At 39.0% G+C, this 24,510-nt stretch overlaps 1 protein-coding gene across 13 annotated transcripts in view; it reads left to right on the top strand.

The window, feature by feature from the left end:
- plekha1b (pleckstrin homology domain containing, family A (phosphoinositide binding specific) member 1b) overlaps window positions 1–24,510 on the top strand; it is an 80,398-nt gene that overhangs the window by 20,216 nt on the left and 35,672 nt on the right. For all 13 annotated transcript variants that reach the window (XR_010021012.1, XR_010021011.1, XR_010021010.1 and 10 more), the window contains exons 2-6: window positions 10,731–10,891; window positions 11,685–11,741; window positions 13,487–13,532; window positions 17,045–17,142; window positions 24,317–24,451. Coding sequence is in view for 9 of the 13 variants with exons in the window: in XM_063071883.1 (XP_062927953.1) it covers window positions 10,751–10,891; window positions 11,685–11,741; window positions 13,487–13,532; window positions 17,045–17,142; window positions 24,317–24,451 (477 nt within the window). In the remaining 4 variants the exon portion in view is untranslated. The remainder of the gene's footprint in view (window positions 1–10,730; window positions 10,892–11,684; window positions 11,742–13,486; window positions 13,533–17,044; window positions 17,143–24,316; window positions 24,452–24,510) is intronic.

Here is a 24,510-nt window from a genome sequence, read left to right as displayed (position 1 = left end):
CAACACAGGTCAGTAGGATTGTAAAGAAGGCATATGGCATATTTGTCTTTATTAGTTGAGGAATAGGGTTCAGGAGTCAGGAAATTATGTTGCAGCTTTATAAAACTCCAGTTAAGCTGCATCTTTAGAATTGCTTTCAGTTCCGGTCAACCCCTTATAAGATGGATACGAGGCTTTGGGGCAGGTGCAGATGGCATTAACCAGTATAACGCCTGGATTAGAGGGCATGTGGTACAAGGAAAATGTTGATTAAACTTGCAGAGTCTGGGGAGAGATCTGGTAGAGGTTTATAAGATTTTGAGGATGAGAATAGAGTAGACAGGATAGCTGCCATCTTTTTTCTAGGGCTGAAATATCTAATATCAGAAGGTATGCATTCAAGGTGGGGGGGCGGCGGTTAAGTTCAAATGTTTGTTTAAAACAGTGCGGTGGGTGTCTAGAAGGTCCTGCCTGGGGTGGTGGTGGTGGCCAGTGCTATCGAGATGTTCAAGAAACTCTTATGCATGTGAATGTGCAGAAAATGGAAGGATTGTGTAGGCAGAAGGAATTGTTTAGATGGGATTTTGAATAACTTACTTATTTCAGCACAATATTGTGGGCTTGAAGGGTCTTTTCCTGCACTGTATTGTTGCCCGTTCTATAATAGGATTAGGCAGATGCAAAAGAGAAGCTATTTTCCTCCTGTCAGATTCTTTCTTCTCCAGCCTGTGAACTTTCCCACCCACCTGGCTTCAACAATCACCTTTAAGCAAGCCTTCTTCCCCTCCCTTTACTGTTTTATTCTGGCATTTTCCCCACTTCCTTCTTAGTCCTAAAGGAGCGTTTTAGACCAAAATGTTGACTATTTACCCTTTTTCATAGGTACTGTCTGACCTGAGTTCCTCCAGTATTTTGTGTGTGTTGCTTTTTTATCCCAAGTGCTTTGTAGCCACTTCCTTAATAATAGATTCCTGCGTTTCTCCAGTGCTGATTTCAGGTTAACTGGTCCAATAATCTTTCATTCCTCTTTTTTTTTATGTGGAGTACATTTCAGACTGTGGGAACTGTTAAAGAATTTGCTTTTGCTTACTAGACCGCTTCTGATTCTATTTTTCCTCATGTTTTGTTTTGCTGAATACTGAAACTGTCCCAATACTTTTGGTTTAATGCTTTTCTTGAGGACGTTAATCCTTTTCCTATTGAGATTCTTTTCCTTGTAGATCTTTATTTGTGAAATACAGATGGTAGCTATTGCCAATAGTCATAGTTATGCAGCAAGGATACAGACCCTGTGGTCCGACTTGTGCATGCCGATCAAGGTGCCTAACTGAGTTAGTCCCATTTGGCCCACATTCTTCTAAACCTTTGCTATCTTATGCACCTGTCTAAACGTCTTTCAAAGATTGTACTGGTACCCACCTCTATTACTTGTGACAGCTTGTTCCATATACCCACCATACTCTGTGTGGTGATCCTCAGCTCCCCTTTAAATGTTCTTTTCTTACAATCAACCTTTCTCGTTTCAGACTCCCCAAATCTGAGGTGGGGGGTGGGGAGACAGGCCTTTTATATCTTTATAAACCTCTAAGGTCACCCCTTGGCCTCCGATCTTCAGGAAAATAGCCCAGCCTATCCAGTTTCTCCTTGTAATTCAAGCCTTCTGGTGGCACCACCTTTGTGAATCTTTTGACTTCTTTCCAGTTTAATGGCATCTCCCCCTGCAGCTATGTGATCAGAGCAGCACATAGCACTTGTGTTAGGGTCTCACCAATATCCTGTACGGCTGTGACCTGACATTTCAACTATTGCTCTATGTTTAGACTAATGAAGGCAAACATCCCAAACATGATCTTCATCACCCTTGTGCCATCACTTACAGGGAACTATGTACTTGTACCCTTTGGTCTCTGTTCTACAACACCCTTCAGGCCTCTACTATTTACCATGCAAGCTCTGTCTTCGATTGACTTCCCAAAATGCAACGTTTTGTACAGTTAAATCTGACCTGCCATTTCTTTATTCACTGTCTCAGTTAATCTACATCCTGTTATAATCTTGGATAATCTTTATCACTGCCTACTATACTATCAAATGTTGGTGTCATTTGCAAGCTTACGAGCCACTGGTTCCTCAATTTATTGATGTGGAAAGCTATCTCCTTCCTGGTCCATGAATTTGTTCTTTACTGCTGATTTGGCTGGCTCAATACAGTTTGCTGACATTTAGAGATTGTTGTTTTACTCTGTCATGTACCCCTATAATGTACCTTGTAGTACTGACATGTGCCTTCCAGATGGCAAATCATTTGTCAAAGGATACCTGTTGCAAACTTCCACTTCTTTACCCACCTTAGCTCTGCCCAAACCGATCTCATTTGCTGCTTTTTTCATGATCCATGCATTTATCACAATCCTTAATATCAGTGTTCTCCAGCCCTATCCCTTTTGCAATCATAACTACTTACTGCCATAATTTCAACAATTTTGGTATACATGTTGTATTTTCTGTCATTGAAAATCAACGTTTTTTCCACCAATTTTTGAGCCTTTCTTTCAAATCTCTGATCTTATTTATCCAATAAGAATTTGCATGTGTTTTTGGTGCTACTTTGTAATTTGAATTCTATTTTTTTCAGTAGAACTTCTTTCGTTGCTTTAATCATGCCATTAGTTTCCATCGAGTTTGGCAACTGTCTCTTTATACTCCTATTCCAAATTCCTTTTCATCCCCAAGATGTCCATAACCCTGCCACTGAGCAAGCATTGGAGTTTCTGATCCCTGCTTAACACTACAGAAAACATTATCTGTGCAGTGGATTCCGGTTAATGGTGACATATCTGAGTCAATACATTTTGGCCCAATTAAGCGCCTGCCCCCAATTTGCCGAAGTTTCATGAAAGTAGCTAAAAAGGTAGGGGAGGAAAACCAACTCAGTAAGAAATTATGTATTTAAATAAAATACTGAACGAATGAGAACACTACCAATGCTACTGCAGTATGATAACACTATTAGTTCCTGATACATCGCGATGGAGGAGTTAATCCGTGTTGGGATCTTTTGACTGTAAGTTAACAAAATTAGCACAGACACCTAGTGCAGATAATGGACTGCCATTATACAATGCAGATGACAATTGTATCCTCCAAATCTTCATTTAAATTGTAATATTCAAGATGATTGTTGATACCTTCAAATTCTCTGTGGGTTTTAACTTGTAGTGAAATCATTTCGTTTTCACTCCTGGCTGTCTCCAGCATCTCCAAGCCTGAATGCTTGAAACTGGTGAGCAAAACAGTTCCAGTTGTCTTACTGCTTACCTGGTCCATTTCTGACACCTCCCTCCCCTTCCTTGATCTTTCTGTCTCTATCTCTAGAGACAGCTTATCTATTGATGTCTATGATAAGCCTACGGACTCTCACAGCTACCTGGACTATTCCCCTTCCCACCCTGTCTCTTGCAAAACTGCCATCCCCTTTTCGCAATTCCTCCATCTCCGCCACATCTGCTCTCAGGATGAGGCTTCTTATTCCAGGACGAAGGAAATGTCCTCCTTTTTTAAAGAAAGGGGCTTCCCTTCCTCCACCAACAACTCTGCCCTCAAATGCATCTCTCTCATTTCACACACATCTGCTCTCACCCCATCCTCCTGCCACCCCACTGGAATAGGGTTCCCCTTGTCCTCACCTACCACCCCACCAGCCTCCGGGTCCACCTTATAATTCTCTGTAACTTCCGCCACCTCCAACAGGATCCCACCACTTAGCACATCTTTCCTTCCTACCCCCCCCCGCCTCTGCTTTCTGCAGGGATCGCTCCCTACGCGACTCCCTTATTCATTCGTCTCCCCCCCCCCCCCCCACCCCCATCCCTTCCCACCGATCTCCCTCCCGGCACTTATCCTTGTAAGTGGAACAAGTGCTACACATGCCCTTACACTTCCTCCCTCACCATCACTCAGGGCCCCAGACAGTCCTTCCAGGTGACGCGACACTTCACCTGTGAGTTGGCTGGGGTGATATACTGCGTCCGGTGCTCCCGGTGCGGCCTTCTATATATTGGCGAGACCCGATGTAGGCTGGGAGACCGTTTCGCTGAACACCTATGCTCTCCGCCAGAGAAAGCAGGATCTCCCTAGTGGCCACACATTTTAATTCCACGTCCCATTTCCATTCTGATATGTCTGTCCACGGCCTCCTCTACTGTCAAGATGAAGCCACACTCAGGTTGGCGGAACAACACCTTATATTCCGTCTGGGTAGCCTCCAACCTGATGGCATGAACATTGACTTCTCTAACTTTCGTTAATGCCCCACCTCCCCTTCGTACCCCATCTGTTATTTGTTTATTTATTACTATTATTAATTTTCTCTCTCTTTCCTTTTTCTCCCTCTGTCCCTCTCACTATACTCCTTGCCCACCCTCTGGGCTTCCCCCTCCCCCTTTCTTTCTCCCTAGGCCTCCTGTCCCATTATCCTCTCCCTTCTCCAGTCTCGTATCCCTTTTGCCAATCAACTTTCCAGCTCTTAGCTCCATCCTCCCCCTCCTGTCTTTTCCTATTATTTTGGATCTTCCCCCTCCCCCGCCCACTTTCAAATCTCTTACTATCTCTTCTTTCAATTCGTCCTGACGAAGGGTCTGAGCCTGAAACGTCGACTGTACCTCTTCCTGTAGACGCTGCCTGGCCTGCTGCGTTCACCAGCAACTTTTTGTGTGTGTTGCTGTTTTACTGTTTACTTTTCGCCAGCTATCAGTGACAAAGGTCACTGCTTTTTGAACATAGACATACAAAACTGAAACTATTGGAAAACTATTTGTTCTAAGCACAGTGTCTAATGGCCACGCATATGCACGTGACTGATTCTAGTTAGAAACTGTTTGGCAACAGTCTCCTGCCTCAAATAAGCAGTGTAGTGTCTCAGTTAAACGAAGGGAATCCTGGCTATTTTCTCAACTAGTTTTTGTTCGTTAAGAAATGCCCCAAATGAACGGCTGCCCTGATTTAACTGATAGCCCAATAATCAGAATCCACCGTATTCCATTGTCCATTGGATATAACCCTCGCCATTACTACACACTCTTTTCACTGCACCAACTTGAATGACTTCCTCTACCATGACACTCTGGCCAGTTTGCTGTTATACCCTGTAGTCTCCACTGGTTTTCAAATGTGTACCTACTTGGGTGTTCATCAAAAACTCATCTGGAGTTTCCATTTACTTTCCATTTGCCTAGATGTATGGCACTCAAGCTCAGTAGAAATGGTCAAAGCACTCCACTTGATTAGCAGCTCTGCCGTACCCAATATGAACTCTGTTCCACCAGCAGTGTACTTTGGCCTCCGAGTGCATCATCTACAAAATCCACTGCAATTCCTTGCACAAGTTACTTCTCCGGCATGTCTAAAACTGACAACCATTACTATCAAGATGTGAAACATATTGATGCATGTGATAAGCATGACCTTATTTCCCCTCCCAAGTTGGTCACCAGACTGGTTAGGAACTACATGGACAATCTTTCATAGTTGCATGGTCAAAATCCTGTAAATCCCTTCCCATCAAAATTGGAACTGCTTTTATCAGCAGAGGTGTCTTGGTTTTAAGAATCTTTGCAAGTGAAAGCAAAGGTAGGCATGTTCATCTTCATTTCATGAAAATGCATACCCTGAAATGCTCTGCATTTGAATAGTTTAAAAATATATTCAAAGTACAGTATTTTAAAGATGTGGTGGCATCTGTTAGTCTGGTGAGACCATGGATCTGCGCCTGGAAGTTTCCAGGGCACAGGCCTGGGCAAGGTTGTGTAGAAGACTGGCAGTTGCCCATGCTTCAAGTTTCCCCTCTCCACGACACCGATGTTGTCTAAGAGAAGGGCAAGGCAGATACAGCTTGGCACCAGTGTCCTCACAGGAGTTGCCAGAACGAGGTTGAAGGCAACATCGGACTGCCTTAGGGAAATATATTCATAAATATAGTCCAAAAATTAAGTGACAACTGATTTCATTCTCTTTGAACTATATTTGAGACTGTTTCCTCCTTTAGTCCTCTGTCTTCAAACCAATTTCCTGACCAAACTTTTGGTCAGTTTCCTTTTGCATCTTGATGTTAGATTTTGTTTAACAATAGTATCTTGGGGTGTTTAGCTCAAATAATATTTGTTTATATGTGCATAAATACAAATTGAGAGAAATGCCAGAGGACTGAGATAGGATGGATGGATGGAATGGCAGAAGGAGTGAATGTACTACAAGCAGCTGCACGTTCTGCTGAGCTGAATGGCGCTTCAGTGCTTTTGTCAGTCTCATTATTATATCTGTATTCTATCAGTTCCGTTATATACAATTGCATTTTAAAGCTCATTTTTGTTATACAAGGGGACATAGTTTCTGTATTTTACAGAATCTCAGATGTTTTGAATTAATGTGTGATAGATTAGGTGCATCACTTCTGCGCTTCCGAAGTGTAATCTATATATAAATCTTCATTGCCTGAAGTATGTTTGTAATACTTAACACACGGTAGCGTCACAGTTAGTGGTTATAGCTTAGGACGTTTTAGTTCAATTTCGTTGTTGTCTGCAAGAAGTCTGTATGTTCTCCCTGTGACTTCCCTCTGGATACTCAGTTTCCTCCCACAATCCAAAGCCATACTGGTTAATAGGTTCATTGGTCATTGTAAGTTGTCCTGTGATTAGACTGGTGTTAAATAGGTGGAATACGAGTGGTGTCGCTCATTGGACTGGAAGGCCTTGTTACCTGCTGCATCGCTAAATCAATTAAAAAATGAACAATGTGTCTGAATCTCTGTCATTAAAGGACACCAAATTAACATAATCACTCAGCTATTCTGCAAGTGAAGTTGATGAAGTGTAAACATTCCTTTCTTTTCACTGAGATGGCATTAAGTATTTGACTTTATTATAATATGTAGATTGCAACCTAATTTTAAGAAACTTGGAATCATTGCCTTTTTTTAAGTGGCTTTGAAATGCTCAGGTACACTTAATAAGGTAGGTACATGTCACCATATACAATCCCGAGATTCATTTTCTTGCAGGCAGGCATTCACAGTAGAACAGAAAAATACAATGGAATCAAAAACTACACAAATACTGAAACAAACAATATACAAAAGACAAACTGCTCAAATACAGTAAATAATACCAAGAACATGAGTTACATAGAAACATGTAAAACCTACAGCACAATACAGGCCCTTTGGCCCACAATGCTGTGCCAAACATGTACTTATTTTAGAAATTACCTAGGGTTACCCATAACCCTCTGTTTTTCTAAGCTCCATGTACCTATCCAGGAGTCTCTTAAAAGATCCTACTGTATCCCCCTCCACCACTGTTACCGGCAGTCCATTCCACGCACTCACCACTCTGGTTTTTTAAAAAAAACTTACCTCTGACATCTCCTCTGTACCTACTTCCAAGCACCTTAAAACTGTGCCGCCTTGTGTTTGCCATTTCAGCCCTGTGAAAAAGCCTCTGACTATCCACATGATCAATGCCTCTCTTCATCTTATACACCTTATCAAGTCACCTCTCATCCTCCGTCACTCCAAGGAGAAATTCTAATTTCAGAAACAGGGATGTGTGAGGTTATTCCTCATAAAGGCCTCTATGTCCTGCATGCTGTGATTCGGGGTGAATTAGCAGGATATCCTTTCATTTTCAATTTTTCAGGCAGAACTGAGCCTTGCGACAGCAAGTCTCAAGCTCTGGTTCAGCGTTGCAGAGGCCAAAAGCACTTCCTTTAGTGTATGGGAAGCATTCCTCAGGTTGAAAAATCATCAAGACTGACAGAAGTCTCCCATCCAGCTGGGGTGGGAATTGACATCAGATACTCCTAGATAAACGTGCATCCATGAGATAAATTGCATCTCAGAGCAGAGCCAGTCAGGCTTGCTCCGCAAAATTAATATATCTGCTGCTGATTGCACTTCAGAAATACTTAATTTATCCATTCAAAGTAAATTCAGCATTTATTGTCCAATCCGGTTTGTCCCTCAAGTTGATGGTGACCATTTCCTGTTACCAGTCAATCATATTGCTGGAGTCCCACCAATAGATTTCTGAACAGTCCACGAACCCATGAACACTACTTCACTATTTTGCTCTCATTTTGCCCTATTTAAAAAAAAAAAAATTTTGTATTTTTATGTATTTAGCTACACTGCTGCCTGAAAACAACAAATATCACAACATATGTTAGTGATAATAAACATGGTTCTGATTCTACAAATAACCCCGGAAAGGTAGAAATGGCAGATTTCTCTCCCCCCGGAAGGATATTGGTGAACCATTTATGTTTTTTATAACCAACTCAGTAGTTTTATGATTCCTGGTCTAGATAAATATAATCTCACTAATTTAAATGAGTTGTAGAGTCTTTTAAAGTGAGTCCATAGGCTGTGGAACCAGTTCACTGTTGGGGTTTGTGAAGTTATCCACAATGGTTCAGTAGCGTATTGGTCGAAGGACAATAACTGTTCCTGAACCTGGCAGTATGGGTCAAAAGGCTCCTGTACCTCCTTCCCAACGGTAGCAATGAGAGGAGAGTATGGCCTGGATTATGGGGCTTCCTGATGATAGACACTGCTTTCTTGTGGCAGCAATGTTGTAGACGTATTCAATGGAGGGGAGGCCTTTTCTACTACTTTTTTGTAAGGTTTTTTTGTTATTGGGCTGTGGTTTTCCATATTAGGCTCATAATATAGCCAGTCAGAATACTTTTCACTGTGCATCTATAAAAGTTTGTCAGTTTTAGATGATGTGCTGGAACTGTGCAAACTTAACATTCAAGGTTATTGTTATTAAACTGTGCATGCGTATACAGCTAAATGAAACAATGTTCCTTTGGGACCAAGGTGCACATCAAAGTACATGTGTATATAACATATAGCACATAAAATAATAATGCAATAATATCAACAGATTAAAACATGTATTCTGTAAATGTCAAAGTTGACAAAGTGTATATGCAATGTGTAGTTAAATATTAAATATTACTGCTACTAGTGCACTCAGAAATGATGTATACTGGGTGGTAGCAGGTTCTTGCAGAAATTCTACAGCTGAGGGAAAGAAGCTGTTACCCAGCCTAGCAGTTGTACTTGTACTGTGGTACCTTCTGCCTGATGGTAGAAGGTCAGGGAGATGGGAAGGGTCCTTGACAATGCTGAGGGCTGCAAATGCAGTGCTTCTGGTATATCTTGGATTGTGGGAGAGAGACTATTCTCTCAACAGTCCTCACAATCCATTGCAGGGTCTTGCAGTTGGATATTTTTGCAATTCCATACAGCTGGTCAGGATACTCTGGTAGAATGTGGTTGGAATGGGGGTGGGAATCCTCACTTGTCTTTATCTCCTCAGGAAGTGGAGGTGCTGATGTGCTTTCTTGACTGGTGTTGTTGAGGGACCAGGTGAGATCATCTGTGATGTGCACTCCAAGAAATCTGGTGCTCCGATGTCTATTCTCAGAGGAGTCGTTGATGTGCAGCAGGGAGTGCTTAGCCTCTTTAGTCTTTTCATGCTGAAACTCAAGTTGTTGTGTTCATACCAGTCCACAAGGCACCCTGCTTCCTCTCTGTATGTCAACTCATTGTTGCTGATGAGGCCAATCACTGTTGTCATCAGCACATTTAATAATGTTGTTAATATGTGGTTACAGTCATGTCAGCTGTGTGAACAGTAGTGGGCTGAGCTTACAGCGTTGGGGGACACCAGTGCTGGACGTGATGGGGCTAGAGATATTGCTGCCAACACAGTCTATCTGAGGTCTCTCCATTAAGAAGTCCAAGATCCTGTTGCAGAAGATGTTGAGATTGAAAAAGGACAGTTTACCTACCAGGTTCTGAGGAATGATTGTATTGAATGCTGAACTGAAGTTGATGAACAGTGTTCTGATGTAGGAGACACCATTCTCCAGGTGGGATGGGACTGAGTAGAGTGCAGAGGCTATTGCATCATCGGTGAACCGATTCGGGCCTTATGTAAACTGGTAGGGGTCCAAAAGAGTGAATTACTAGCCAGGAGGTCATGTGAGTATATAGACGAAGGGAGATATGGAAAGAGCTGCAGAGGTAATTCAACGTTTGATTTTTAATAAAGATCACTTCACCCAAACCAGTCTTAATTGTTGGCAAATGTACAAACGTTGTAAATTAGCAGTTGACCTTGGCAGTTGTTTATCTTCAGTTTTTTTTTATATACATGTGACTATGTGCTTCAAATTTTCATCCCTTCTCATGAAGATATGAGCAAGATATGAAGGAGAGAGCGACAATAGAACAGAGAATGAGTTTATGGAATTTATATTGTGGTACAGACCAGTGGATTGATCAGGTTGGTTCTGAGCTGCAAATTCTATGTAATCTTTATTGCTTTCTGTCATTTCCCCAGCCCAGCTGTATGGGAATCTTTTGGGGCGGGGGGTGGAAAATACAGTATCATGAATCTTTATGCTCAGCTTTGGGAGTTTATGGTAACCTTGTTGAACAGGTGTCAAATATCTACAGTAATACAGTAAGATGGTTCTTCCCAGCTGAATCCTTTTTGTAGATTTTTTTTACTCCTGAGAAAAGTATTGTTCGGTGTTACTATATTGAGCAGCTTTTGAGAAAGTTAACACTCTATTCATGTTGGATTCATTTGCATTTGAGTTCAGAATTTTTACTAAAGGGGTAACAAAATAATCCTATGCATTTTGTATCTACTATAATATGTTTATTTCCCTTGCAGTGTGATGTGGAGGATCAGAAATGCCTTATGTGGATCGACAGAATCGAATTTGTGGATTTTTAGACATTGAAGAAAATGAAAACAGTGGAAAATTTCTGCGTCGTTACTTTATACTGGACACTCAGGCAGATAGCTTGTTGTGGTATATGGATAATCCACAGGTCAGTAACGATTTTCTGTTGATAACATAGTTACAGTTATTGATTTTTATAATTATAGTAAGTAGTTCTTTGTGGAATAAGTATTTTTAGGTATGATGTAAATGGGAGATTTACTATTTAGTATGAAAATATAGATTATAAGTAGTTCATGACTGATTTTCAAAGAACATCAATAAATCATAGGGAGGTTACACATTCCATCCATTGAGTCTGAGGTTCAATTCAGACAGTCTCAGACATGTGCATTTTCCCTGAGCCCTGTATTATATATTCATTTTTGCCCTCCGTATTTTATTTCCTTTTGAGATAGTAAGTAAACCTGCATCCACCATCCTTTTTGGCAGATCGTGCTTACTCGAGTGGAAGGTCTTTTCCTTTCTACTTTTCTTTTTGTCAGTCATTTAAATGATCATATTCTAACCCTTCCAGCAGGGAAAACAGTTCCTCACTTGGTCTAAACCCTTCATGATGTTCATAGTATCTGTTTCATTTATCACCTCGCAAAGTTCACCATGTGCATGTAAAGAAAAACAATCCTAGATTTTCAAAGAGAGCAACTTCTGTTTGTAAAGAAAGCTATTGATATAATGCATCTCAGATTTTTTAGATTCACATTCATGTGCACTTCTCCATTTCAACATATTAGCTCATATTTCAATGGCAAATTGGGCAAATTTTGATTTAATTTCATGTTTAGATTGCATTTAATAGATGAATATTACATTATCTGAAAAAATATAATACTGAGGTTGCTGGTTTCTCATTTTTACTTTTGATATGTGCTTAATTTTAGAACCTTCCTTTAGGAGCATCGCATGTTGGAGCTCTTAAGCTTACCTATATTTCTAAGGTAATTCTGGATTCTGGTGGAATTTATCTCAACAAATAGAAATATCAAAAAAGTTTTAACTTTTGTAGTGCAGAAAGTCTTGAATCAGAATACATGGCAGGTGCATTTCTGAATCTAGATGTCTGTGATATCACCCGTATTATTATAAGATGACCTGTAGATATAGATGCAACTCTGAAATTTGAAATCTTGAGTGTAGATTTAATGTAGACTTGATGTTCTGAAATTTGATACTTTTCCATCATAAGCTTATTAATCAAAATAAGGATTTGTGTAAGTAGTATTTTTGAAGGCAATATGGACTACTTTAGAGAAAGGTCTTATTTAAAGCCTAGATTATAATTGGTTATTAGTATTGTGCACTAAGGTTAAAGTGAAGTCATTATGCTGCAACACACATCAAAGTTGCTGGTGAATGCAGCAGGCCAGGCAGCATCTCTAGGAAGAGGTACAGTCGACGTTTCAGGCCGAGACCCTTCGTCAGAATTCTGCTGCATTCACCAGCAACTTTGATATGTGTTTCTTGAATTTCCAGCATCTGCAGAATTCCTCTTGTTTGCGTCATTATGCTGCACTCAAATTTTGTTTAAGCAGCATGAAACTTAATTGATTATTTAACAAATTTGCTAGGCACTTTAAACAGCAGTTTTAGGAGAGTGGGGATTTGGTTGTTTGGCTCATTCTTCCATTTCTTAAAGTAGTTACTTGCCTATCTGCCTCTCTCGTGTGCTATTTGTGGCATTCTGTAACTGGTCTTCTGGTTAAGTGCCAGTTTACTACATTGGGCAACAGTGTTAGTGTTCTCTTCTGACTTATTTTAATTTGACCTTTGAAATGTTTTGAGTTTGGACAGCTGGCTCCATCCAGTGCCTTAATTGTGTATTATTTTGGGTAAAACAAGTCTGTTCCTGTTTAGTTAAAGATTGAGCTTGCAATTAGATGATTTTATTTTAAATTCTTGGGCATCTGACAGTTCATCACAGCCAATGCTTTTAAAATTTACCCAATGTTACCATATCGGGTAGTGAACCAGCCAGTTCACTAAGTAACAACGTAACGTTGATTGAGTTAGGAATTTTGATCAATACAGTAAGTATAACTTCTCTCTCATTGGAAAGGCGATGCTTCTGAGATTGTGCCTTTGCTGTGGTTTTGCCCTTTCACTTTTTTTTTTATCAACCTGGGGGTTAAATTGGATCAGAGGTTCCCAACCTGCTGTCCATGGACCCCTTGGTTAATAGCATTGATTCCCTTGGTCAATGGCATAAGACTGGTTGGGAACTCCTAAACTAGATTAAGTGCCTTTCCCAGTAGTCCTTGATTGTGCAATTTCTCTATTGCAACTAACTACTAAATAACTAGGCTGAAGAATATGGGAGAAAGAAATGTGCATGATAGTTTCTCATGGTGTGATTTTTTTTTTGTTTGTAATTGCTAATGCTAATTAAAGATATAGTTTAGTTGCAAGATATTGCTGTATGCATTGCACAGCCAAATTTGAAATTCAGAATATGAGGAGATGTATGTAGTGAAAAGTAGTTTTGATCTTGAATGTTTACTTTTATCATAGAATTAAATTTTGGCACCTTATTCTAAGGGTCATTAATATATTTAACTCCCTGTATTTTCATTGTTATCTGTAGTTAACTGTTTATATTATCTTATGTTATTTTATCCGCTGAAATCTGTAGAAAGCAGAACGTGTCACTTGTTTGTATGTTGACTTGCTGCCTGTGGTTTGATAGGTCAGTGATGCAACAAAACAGCGACCAAAAGCAGAGTACTGTTTTGGTAAGTGTTAATCAATTTTAATACTTTGTTTGAGCCATTAATTAATGTCATCATTAGTTGATTTTGATATACTATATAGATACCTAGGATGAGAACTGTAGCAGGTTTTTCTATTCTAACTAAGAAGATAAAATATTGTGCAGTTATGCATTGGTTTATCATATCCCCATCGTCCTGGATTACTATGGAAGTGCAGTCTAAGTTAAGAAATACTTTTAGTATGGTGTTTTCCTGTCCTTGTGATATTGTAATCTAGGAAAGCAATAGCCAACTTGCACACAGCAAGTCCCAGAAATAGTTTTGTGAATATGACAACTGTTTAAATTTTCGAAGAAATGTTGATTTGTCACACTTGAACCCTGAACTGAATAGAATGATGAACTACTCTCAAACAAGAGAAAATCTGGATGACCTATTCTCCGCTACTTCAATAACTCACTTAAAACCTTGCTTTAAACTAAAATGTTCACACTTCATATGATTGACACAATGATGGATTATTGAATTACAGTGGTGGAGAAGTATTCTTTGTGTTCACATATCTTTAGGTTTGAATTGACTGCCACAATCCTGACACAGATGTACAACCTCATTGTGGATGATGGGTTGGGTTTGCATTCTGGGAAGGGTCTTGGCCCAAAACATTGACTCTGTTTTCTTCTATAGAGGCAGCCTGTTCTGCTGAGTTCCTCCAGCATTTTGGGTGTGTTGCTTGTATTTCCAGCATCTGCATATTTTCTCTTGTTTGTGATTGACCTGAAGTTGACTATTTCTCTAGCCTCAGATGCTAGCTGACTAGCTGAGCGTTTCTGGCATTGTCTATTTTTGTTTTAGGTTTCCAATATTTTGTTTCAAGTTTTAAACCATAATGTGTTGTGTTTAAATTAAATTTCAAGATTAATTGTTGATTTATAATTACAATATTTAATAAGCCAGAGTAGTGTAAAAAGTAGTGGGGTGTCCTGTGGTGATGGTGGATCCTGTGATGTATTAGATTGGAGAGCTCTCAATATTAGGCTGTTTTTTATTGTTTCTAAATTCACAGGTGTACCAAGCAATTACAAATGGTTGAAGTAGAGTTAACTAACATTATATGTTATTAATTCAAAAAGTATTAACTCATCATGAAATGTATAGCATTAAGTAATACATAAGGGGAAAGCACACCTTCTGCATCCATTCACCAGTCCATTCAGGTTGACAATGCTATCCAAATGATTGCCAGCCATGCAAATACAAAGTATATTTGTCTCTTCAGCTGGTATGGTTGAGCTTCCCCACGAAGGCATTGCTGAGACAAGTTGTGGAGTTGAAGGTCAGAAGTTATTGATATTGGACCTCACAGTATATTTCTGACATAAGTACTACGGTATATTGGCTTTGGTGTTCAAAGCACACTGACCTGCAGAGGGTCGTATCTGGGCCACTTTTTTAATGTCTCCATTGTGTACCCATTTATTTATCAGTGCATTATCTGATTAGTAATAGATGTGGGCCAAGGTTTGGAAGACAAAACTGAATGATGTATGTAACTGTGGAAGCATTTGGGGTCAGCATGTGATCAAGCAGCAGGTGTGACAGGACGGGGTGCAAGTGAAAAAGATGAAAGCAACAGTCCCCATCAGATTAACAAAACTACCATTGGAATTCAAGAGAGGTTTTGTGATTTCTGCAGATGTATTGAATCAAAATCAAGTTTATTATCACTGGCATGTGTCGTGATATTTAAGAAGTCAGTCAAGCTCCAGCATTTCTTGCAAATCATGTATGCATGCTTTCTTGCAGTTGTGTGAATGTATTTAATTAATGGTATAAAAATGGCCATCTCCTGATCTGGGCATATTTAATTTCCACTTGTAGAGATTTGTAACATTGCATCTCAGTAGAATGATAAAATAAACTGTTCCTGTGAAAATTGAGAATGGCCCAGCCAAGAAAAAGATGTTGTCTAGCTAACTACCGGTTTTACACCTGCCGTTGTAAATTGGGGGGCCATTTCATCAAGCACTTTTGATTCATCTGCCACAAGTGGAACTTCCCAGTGGCCAAGCATTTTAATTCTGATTCCCATTACTGTTCCGACATGTCAGTCCATGGGTTCGTCTTGTGTCAAGATGAGGACATCCTCGGGGTGGAGGAGCACACTTTGTATTCTTCTGGGTAGCCCCCAACCTGATGGCATGAATATCAATATCACCTTCTGTTTAAAGGGAAAAAAACACTTCTTTCTTTCTCTCTTCCCCACTATCACCTTTCATCTCTTCTCACCTGCCTATTACTTCCCACTGCCCCCCCCCCCACTTCTTTTTCTCTTGTAGTCAACTCTGTTCTATCAGATTCCTTCTTCTCCAGCCCTTGGTGTTTTTCACCAACCTGGCTTCACCTATCACCTTCCAGCTCGCCTCCTTCCCCATCCCCTACCCCCCATCTTTTTATTCGTGTATCTCCTCCCCCTTCCAATAAACGTGGACTGTTTATTAATGTCGTAGATACTGCTTGGCCTGAGTTCCTCCAGTATTTTCTGTGTTTTGCTCAGTATGACAGATTTTTTAGTTTGCTTTAGTCAAAACTTTTTCCTAGAAAAACATTGCATGCTATTTATTGTTACGGAATGACAAGGGAAGAATATTTCCAATGCTGGTTCAGAGTTCTTAACAGTTACCATAAATGAACTTGCTAACCATACCAATTGCAGATAGGTTATGAAAAAATATTTTGACGTTGGTGACTTGCTGTACACTTCTTGACGGATTATTGTGTAAGATTGAAAGTACCCGGCCGATGAGTAAACGTCTCTGCTAATGCATATGCCCACATAGTGAAATAGTTTTGTTCATTAAACTAGTTCATCTTATTTGTAATTTTAAGTTCAGCATAGTGTTGAACCACAGTGGAGTTGTGTCTACTGTAAGTGGATAACATCAAGTTTCAGATTCTTATTAACTCACAAAATCTTGAAATCTATTTTTGATAATGGTAAAATTCAGTAAAGGGTTTTGTAAAGACATAGTTGCTGCAGCATAGTGATTGCCTCTAAGAATTATGTGTAAGGTATTTGTGTTCAACGGAGATGATTGGGGATTTTGGCAGTAGTGTTCTCTCCCCTCCACCTTACATTTAATGGATAATGTCTTTGTTGATAACTGTAGACCTGCAATGGAATATTACATACCGCATTTTATTGTGAGCTGCAAGGATAGCCTGTCTAATAAAGTTTCATAAAATTCTTTTTGCAATATACCCAGATTTCTGATTTGAGGCAGGGGAATTTTGGTGATTGAATAAATGGAGGTGGCCCATATGGTAAACTTCCCCTTTAATTTGTATCAAAGACAATTTCATATTTATCAAAGTAAAAAATGTACTTTGCAACATTTATTTAAGTTCATATTTGCAGTTAGATATTATGGCCCTAGTCCAAAAATGATCATATTTAAACAAAGGCATTTAAACAGTTAATGTTTGCACTACTTTATAAACGAGTAACATGTTTACTTCCTGTGTCATAACAGTTATTAATGCAGGAATGAGAAAATACTTTCTGCAAGCCAATGATCAGCAAGATTTGGTTGAGTGGGTGAATATTCTGAACAAAGCCACCAAGATCACAGTAAGTAATGCTTACGTAAATATCCTTACAACACAGCGCTACATGAGTTAAATATAAATGACATGCGTGGACTGTTGTTAAATTAGATATCTTGCTCTGTTTGGAATGTTATAATTTTATTATGTCTTATAGTTGATTCATTTACTCAGGCACATTTGCACCGGTGCTTCACATTTTCACAGTCCCAGGTTCAATACTGACTGAGTGCTGTATGTGTGGCGTTATCATGTTTTCCCCATGATCACACGGGTGTCCTCTCTGCTTCCATTTCCTGCCACTTATCAAAATCTAGCTGGATGGTCGGTTAAGTAGCTACTATAAATTGCCCCCAGCCTAGAATCAGTAGGGAATGGAGGATGCACAGGAGCTATGGGTGGGTTGTGGTAAAGTAATTGAGGAGAATCCTAGAGGGGGAAACATAAGATTAGTGAAAATGGATGCTTGGTCAGGATAAATGGGGTGGGTTCCCTGTTTTATGACTGATTATGACAACGTTTGTGATTTGATGTTTCTTTTTCTCCAAGCCAATGTGCTAAACTAATTGCGTCATTAATCCTGAAATAAAGTTGCTGGAATGGCAGAATGGGACTAACATTGCTCTTCAAAGATACCAATAATTGTTTGATTAGAATATGTAAATACAGACAGGATTGACATAACAGATTAGATGGAGGAAACCAAAGTAATGAACAGGGAGGTATATTTTCATTTATTGGAATCAGCTACTGATCTCCTATGTTTTCTTGTATTTATCTGTAATTTTGGCTGAGCACCACAGTTGCACTTAAGAATCTTAATACAAGATTACCTCCGATTTAAAAGAGAGTGCTCTGAATTTTATTAAGAGAATCACAAGTCTCTTTCAGGATCCTTGCAGAAAATAACAATAATTTTGGGCCAGAGCAATCTGTCTTTAGATGTAAAAAATTAAGTAAAATAATGTATGGAAAATGGTGGTGACAATGCAAGTCTGTCATCATACTTTATATTAAGACGTAAGGACTGTCATGAGAAATTCTATCGTCTCCGAAGAACAGAAAGCACAGTCAATATGGAAAACCTAACACTGTAAAGGATTAAAAGCATTTAAAATCATCGAATCATACAGTGTAAAAATGAACCATTTAACCTAGCATGTTGTGCCGACCACAATGCCTATCTATGTAAATGCTATTTGCCTACTTAAGACTTGTATCCCTCTACTCCATTCTTATCTAAATACCCTTCCAAATTCCTTTGAAATATTGTAACTGTATTTGCTTCTACCACCTCGAACAGTTTGTTGCATCCTGTATGTGGAAGAACTTGCACTTCAGCACTCACTTAAATGTTTCCCCTTCTTACTTTAAATCTGTACCCTCTTGTTCTAGACTTCCCTTTCTTGAGGGATTTTTTTCCCCCTTTAGACTACTCTCTGGTTCTACTTTCCCTTTTAAGTAACAGAAGAGAGAAAATGTTGGATGTTCAGAGGGACTTGAATGTCATTGCACACAAACCACTGAAAGTTAACGTGCAGGCTCGTCCAGGCTATGTTCTCTCCACACTGCTGCCATCGGGAAGGAGGCACAGGTTGCTCATGTCCCACACCAATCTTCAGGAACAGTTATTACTCTTCAACAATCAGTCTCCTGAATCAGCATGGATGACTTCACCTTTCTCAACACTGCTGAGCTCATGTTCTAAATCTTATTTATTTACTTACTTATTACTGTTTTCTTATTTGCACGGTTTGTTACCTTTTACACATTTGTTGTTTGTCACTCCTGATATGTGTGTAGATGGAGATGATAACCAGTACATCCACTGTCTCTTTTGAACTCCTTCAAAATTCTAAGATTTACATCTGTCTTTCCTATGTTCTGAAAACTTTACAGTCATCAGGCTGGCTGTTACTTTTAGCAATGTTAAATCTGTCCCTTTGGTCTAATTTTTAAATTCTAATCTGATGTTAATTTTTCAAATGTAGATTGTTTACTGACATAGCTTTTAATATAATTTTCCAGTCTGACATAGCCAACCCATTCTTGTGTCTTCATTGTATACTTTATTTAGATTTAAGATCTTTAGTTCCAGGCTGAACAAACTTTCTATGGAATAGTTTCATCTGATTGCTGTTCCTTGTAGGGTTGTTAATCATTAATCATTTCTGTTTACACAATACCTGCACTAAAAGAGCTCTAAGTTTTCAAGATTAATAATATTGAGAAACAATCTCTTACAACATGAATATGTCCTCCATACTATTATTGCTAATTTAGTTTGCCAAGTCAACAAATGGCTTAAAATACTCTTTGTATAACTTTGTTTTATGCACATGTAACTTCTTGCTTTCCACTTTGGTCTGCATTGCTGCTACACATTCTGAAACCTGTAGACCAGGGGTCCCCAACCTGTTTTGCTCCGCGGACCGGTTTAATATTGACAATATTGTTGCAGACCAGCCGACTGGGGGTTGGGGGGGTGGTGTTCAAGTAGGGTTAAACTCAACTCAACATGTCTTTTACAGTTAGGGTTGCCAACTTTCTCACTCCCAAATAAGGGACAAAAGTAGCAGTCAAATACAGGACACTTGTGTTTACCCCATGAAGCCTTGCACGGGTACCTTTGTGCACATGCGTGACGTGCGCATATGTGAGGTGCGCATGCGCGTACGTGCGGATTTTTTCCCCCACAAATTGGTTTTGGCTTGATCTTCCCGACTACACTGTGCATACATTATTTCTACTTTATATAGGCTGTGTATTTATCATATCATTCCTGCTTTTACTATATGGTTAGTGTTATTTTAGGTTTTATTTGTTATTTGGTATGACTTGGTAAGTTATTTTTTGGGTCTGGGAACGCTCAAAAATTTTTCCCATATAAATTAATCGTAATTGCTTCTTCGCTTTACACCATTTCGGCACGAAAGGTTTCATAGGAACGCTCTACCTTAGCAAGGGAAATACAGGACAAGGGCGGTAAGGGAATTTTGGGGCACTAAGGGAATTGGGGGTTGTTGGAAGTGGGCAGGAACTGGCCTCCATACAGGATCTGCCCTGATCTTATTGAATGGCTGGGACCCCTCTTATTTGTGTTTTTGATTCCTTTCTGGTCACTCAGAAGTTAATTAGATTATGAAGACACGCAGTCTTCTTTTATTGTCATTTAGTAATGCATGCATTAAGAAATGATACAATATTTCCTCCAGCGTGATAGCACAAAACACAGGACAGACCAAGACTGATTAATTACATTACTAATTAGAGATTCAAGTTGAGCAAATAAGGATTTGGAAGCACACCTTGAATAGTTTTATGATGTGCACTTTGGCTGAGTCTCTTAGAAAGCTTGCATCTTTGTCAATCTGCCAATTGTGCATGTTAGAACATTATTCCTTTATTACGTTGCATAAGGTCTTCTCAGAGCTCTTTGGTTAAATGTTATTTCCCCCCGCCCACCCTCCCACGCTATTGATCTTGCTTCATCTGATGGCCATTTTCTTTGTAACCGTGAATATTTCAACTTAAGCTACTATTGTTTTGCTTTAATAATGAGAGATTGTTGAACGAATAACAATTACTATATTTAAGCAGCATTTAGACCTGCTTAAATAGGTAAGACATAGAAGGATATAGTCCTAATACAGACGAAAAGGTTGTTGTGTCTTCCTGATTTGGCTTGTTATTTTATTTCTAATTACTAGATCTCACTGCTTACTTGTAAGTTCACCGCTGTTGATTACTTACTATCATGTTGTTAAGCAATTAGCTTTCATCATCAGGTCAGTCATTTTATATTGTTTGTGCATTTCATGTAGTTGCTATCAGTTATAAACATTCTGTTAGAAATCAAAGGAATTTTAGTCAATATTTGAATCTACCTTTTGTGAGAATGCGGAGAAGTACTGTCTTTTTACTGAGCCCCTTGCATACTGTAATGTGTAAGTGAACAATAAAACCACCTTCAAACTACAAATACACTGGGATTGGAGTTTATCTGCCTAGCTTAAAAAAAGCGGGGCAACTCTTGGGCAAGGGCAGAATAAAGGTCATCATGTTGCTGAAGAGCCTGTTCTGTGCTGTATAACCCTGACTCTGTTTCTCTATTTACTTAGAAAAATAGTTTAGTGTTGTCATAGAAATTGTGATTTGAACTTCAAGCTTTAGGACTTCCATTTACGGTAATGTTAAAGTTATAACCTGTTTTGTTAATTTTAGAAAGGTGGCTTTTCTGCTAATTTTTGTGGGGGGAGATGAAACTATTTTTCCTTGAACTCTAGAAATTTTTGGGCTTGGCTTTTGAATTCTGTTGGACAGCTATCTCCACTAAACTTGTCTGCGAATTTGCACCAACTGTACAAGAGTCTGACCCAGGAACTGAATGACTAACCAGGATTTCTTTTTCTGTGATCTTCATCTAATTGAGTTCAGGGATCACAGCTTAATGTAATGGCTTTTATCACAATCTTTAATATTTGTTAAATTGCTGCATATCTTCTTTGTTCTGTCATTTTCCTTGAGTCCGAGAGAATTCAGTTGAATTGCATTCCCTCATTCATCTTCTGGAGTATCACATCTATATTGGTACAATTCCATTGATTGCAAACAAGTTATTTTGTTCTATCCTCTTATACCATGTTTTTCAAAGTACATCAGGTGCCTACTGTCAGAAGAACTGCACTTTAATCTCAAAGTCGGATGAGTATTATCTGTTTTTTTTTAACCATTCTTTAAATTGGCCTCCATTCTCATCTCATTTCCTGTTTGCTCAAAATTGACAAAAGACATTTTTATACTGCATGGCTACCAATGTTCCTACATCCATCATCCACTTGATTTGCTAGGGAAGGAAACCTCATTTTAGAAGCTTCCAACTAAGGATTACAACTGATGCCTAATATTGGCAATCCCAGCCTTTTCTATATATTACTGAAGTTTAGAGAGCCATCCCTTGAAAATGCTCTATGGTGAAGGTATAATGTCTGTTATTAAGTATTTCAAAGTTTTGAATCAGTGATCAAGAAGTTCCATTCTTACTCCAACTCACTATCTGAGTGTACTGGGGGAAATATAGGCTGGCACATTCCCAGTCATCTGCTGCCTTTGACCACCGTGGCAGTAGAGGATGCGGGGTTTGCATGGGATGTTGATGTGGGCAACGTGGACTGAACATCTGGATAAAATTGAGAAGCAAGTATTTAAGATTTGGGGGGAAAATAACTAAAATGGAAAAAAAAAACCGAAGTTACTCTGCAGAAGTCATTATGTTGGGGGGAAATGGAGGTTAGGCAGTTTAAGGTCTTCTGAGGAAAGTCAGATCCTCTGGTATTTTTTTTTGTTTTAGTTACCATTTTCCCCCATAGATAACCACTATTCAGGAATCTACCCATGTTCCAGAAATGACTAGCATAAGTAGTGGTGCTCCATTGATTTGAATATAATTCCCAACATGGATTGAAGAATTGTGTTCTGTGTCTCTTTATTTACTTGCAATATTTTCGACTAATTTTTAGTTCAATAAATATTTTTTCTGATATAAAAATATATTTTAAGCAATTTTTGAATGTCCCTAATGATAGACATTCTGTAAAGTGTCAATAAGCTATCAGTATGGGAAGGGTTCAGTAATACCTTGAGGTCTTTTACACCTTCTGGATTGCTTCTGTTAAACAATTGTGGCAGCATAGGCTCAGGGCCCAATCCTCTGCTGTTTCTTAATCTACTTGCTCATTTTGTTCTGTATTTTTCTTGCAATCGTGAAAAAATTGAATTTCTGTGCCACATAAGAATTTGAATTTTTCTTTAAATCTGGCAATTACAAAATTGCTAGAAATTGCATTGTCATCTGAAATTACACAGGAAAATGTTGTGAAATTGAAATGAACTACATACTAAAGGTGGGCATTCCTTTATCTGAAATTCTGAAATCTAAAAAGCTCTGAAAACCGAAGTTTTTTTTCGCCAACAGCTGACGTCACCCAGGTGTTACGTGGCAGCACTAGCAGAGGCCGCCAGACGTCAGTTATGGCTCAGCGCTCGTACTGGTCACACGTGCATTTGCTGTTCACTGATATTTTATGTTCACTGTTGACTTTGTGTTTAATTTTACTGTGAAAATGTCAAAAAGAGCTGCAGATACCCCTATGGGTAACAATGAGAAAAAGAGAAGGAAGCATCTATCATTATCAATAACACAGAAAGTGGAGTTATTACAGAAGCTTGATCGTGGTGTGTCTATGTGGTGTCTTACTGCAGAAAATAGTGTTGGAACTACCACTGTATATGATTTAAATAATCAGAAAGACCAAGTTACTGAAGTTTTATAGTGACAGTGATGTGCTACATTTATTCCAGTAAGTCATTTACCATGTGTTTGATTCGATTCGTTTAAAGCTGTATATTTTTGTTTTATTGAATGTTTTTGTTGGAAATAAAAATTTTTCTTGTCATTATTCCCTAAACAATACAGTATAACTATTTACGTAGCATTTACATTGTATTAGGTATTTTAGGACCGAGATGAGGAAAAACTTCACACAGAGAGTGGTGAATCTGTGGAATTCTCTGCCACAGGAAACAGTTGAGGCCAGTTCATTGGCTATATCTAAGAGGGAGTTAGATATGGCCCTTCTGGCTAAAGGGATCACGGGGTATGGAGGGAAGGCTGGTACAGGGTTCTGAGTTGGATGATCAGCCATGATCATACTGAATGGTGGTGCAGGCTTGAAGGGCCGAATGGCCGACTCCTGCACCTATTTTCTATGTTTCTATAAGTAATCTAGAGATGACTTAAATTATACGGGAGTTCGTGCGTAGGTTTGGTGCGCCGCCGGGTCTTAAGTCCACCGCACTGAGCCAGGTTAAATAAGGGGCTGGAGCATACGTGTTTTTTGGCATCGGGGTGGGGGTCTGAAATCCGAAAAATTCTGAATTCCGAAATGCAACTGGCCCCAAGGATTTCAATAAGGGATTGTGGACCTGTATTTATATTTCACTGTTTACCGTTGCCTCCTTTATGTTATATACAACAGTCTAACATTTGCTGTTATTGTTCTATGAATGTTTAATCAAAAACATTTATAATAGCATGATTAACCTTAGCTAATCCCTTTTAAAGCACCTTCTAAATATGGGGTAGAGTTGTGAATGCACACATTTTTAATTGCCTTGCTATTTGTATTTTTTTAACGTAGGTGCCAAAACCATCAGATGTTCAGTTGAACACGGATAACCAGAATTGTCTCGTGGAGGGGCCATGTGGACGGAAGCCTGGACCATATAAAACAGAAATTATTGGTGGTGTTCCTATTATTACACAGACTAGCCAGGTGAAATGCAGAGTTAATGTCTTAGTCTACTAGCAAATTTTATTTATATTTTAATCCTC

The sequence above is a fragment of the Mobula hypostoma genome, chromosome 19 (assembly GCF_963921235.1).
Source record: "Mobula hypostoma chromosome 19, sMobHyp1.1, whole genome shotgun sequence".
In the NCBI taxonomy this organism is placed as follows: domain Eukaryota; kingdom Metazoa; phylum Chordata; class Chondrichthyes; order Myliobatiformes; family Myliobatidae; genus Mobula; species Mobula hypostoma.
Note: the sequence above shows the minus strand (reverse complement) of the source record. Positions and strands in the feature narration are given on the sequence as shown.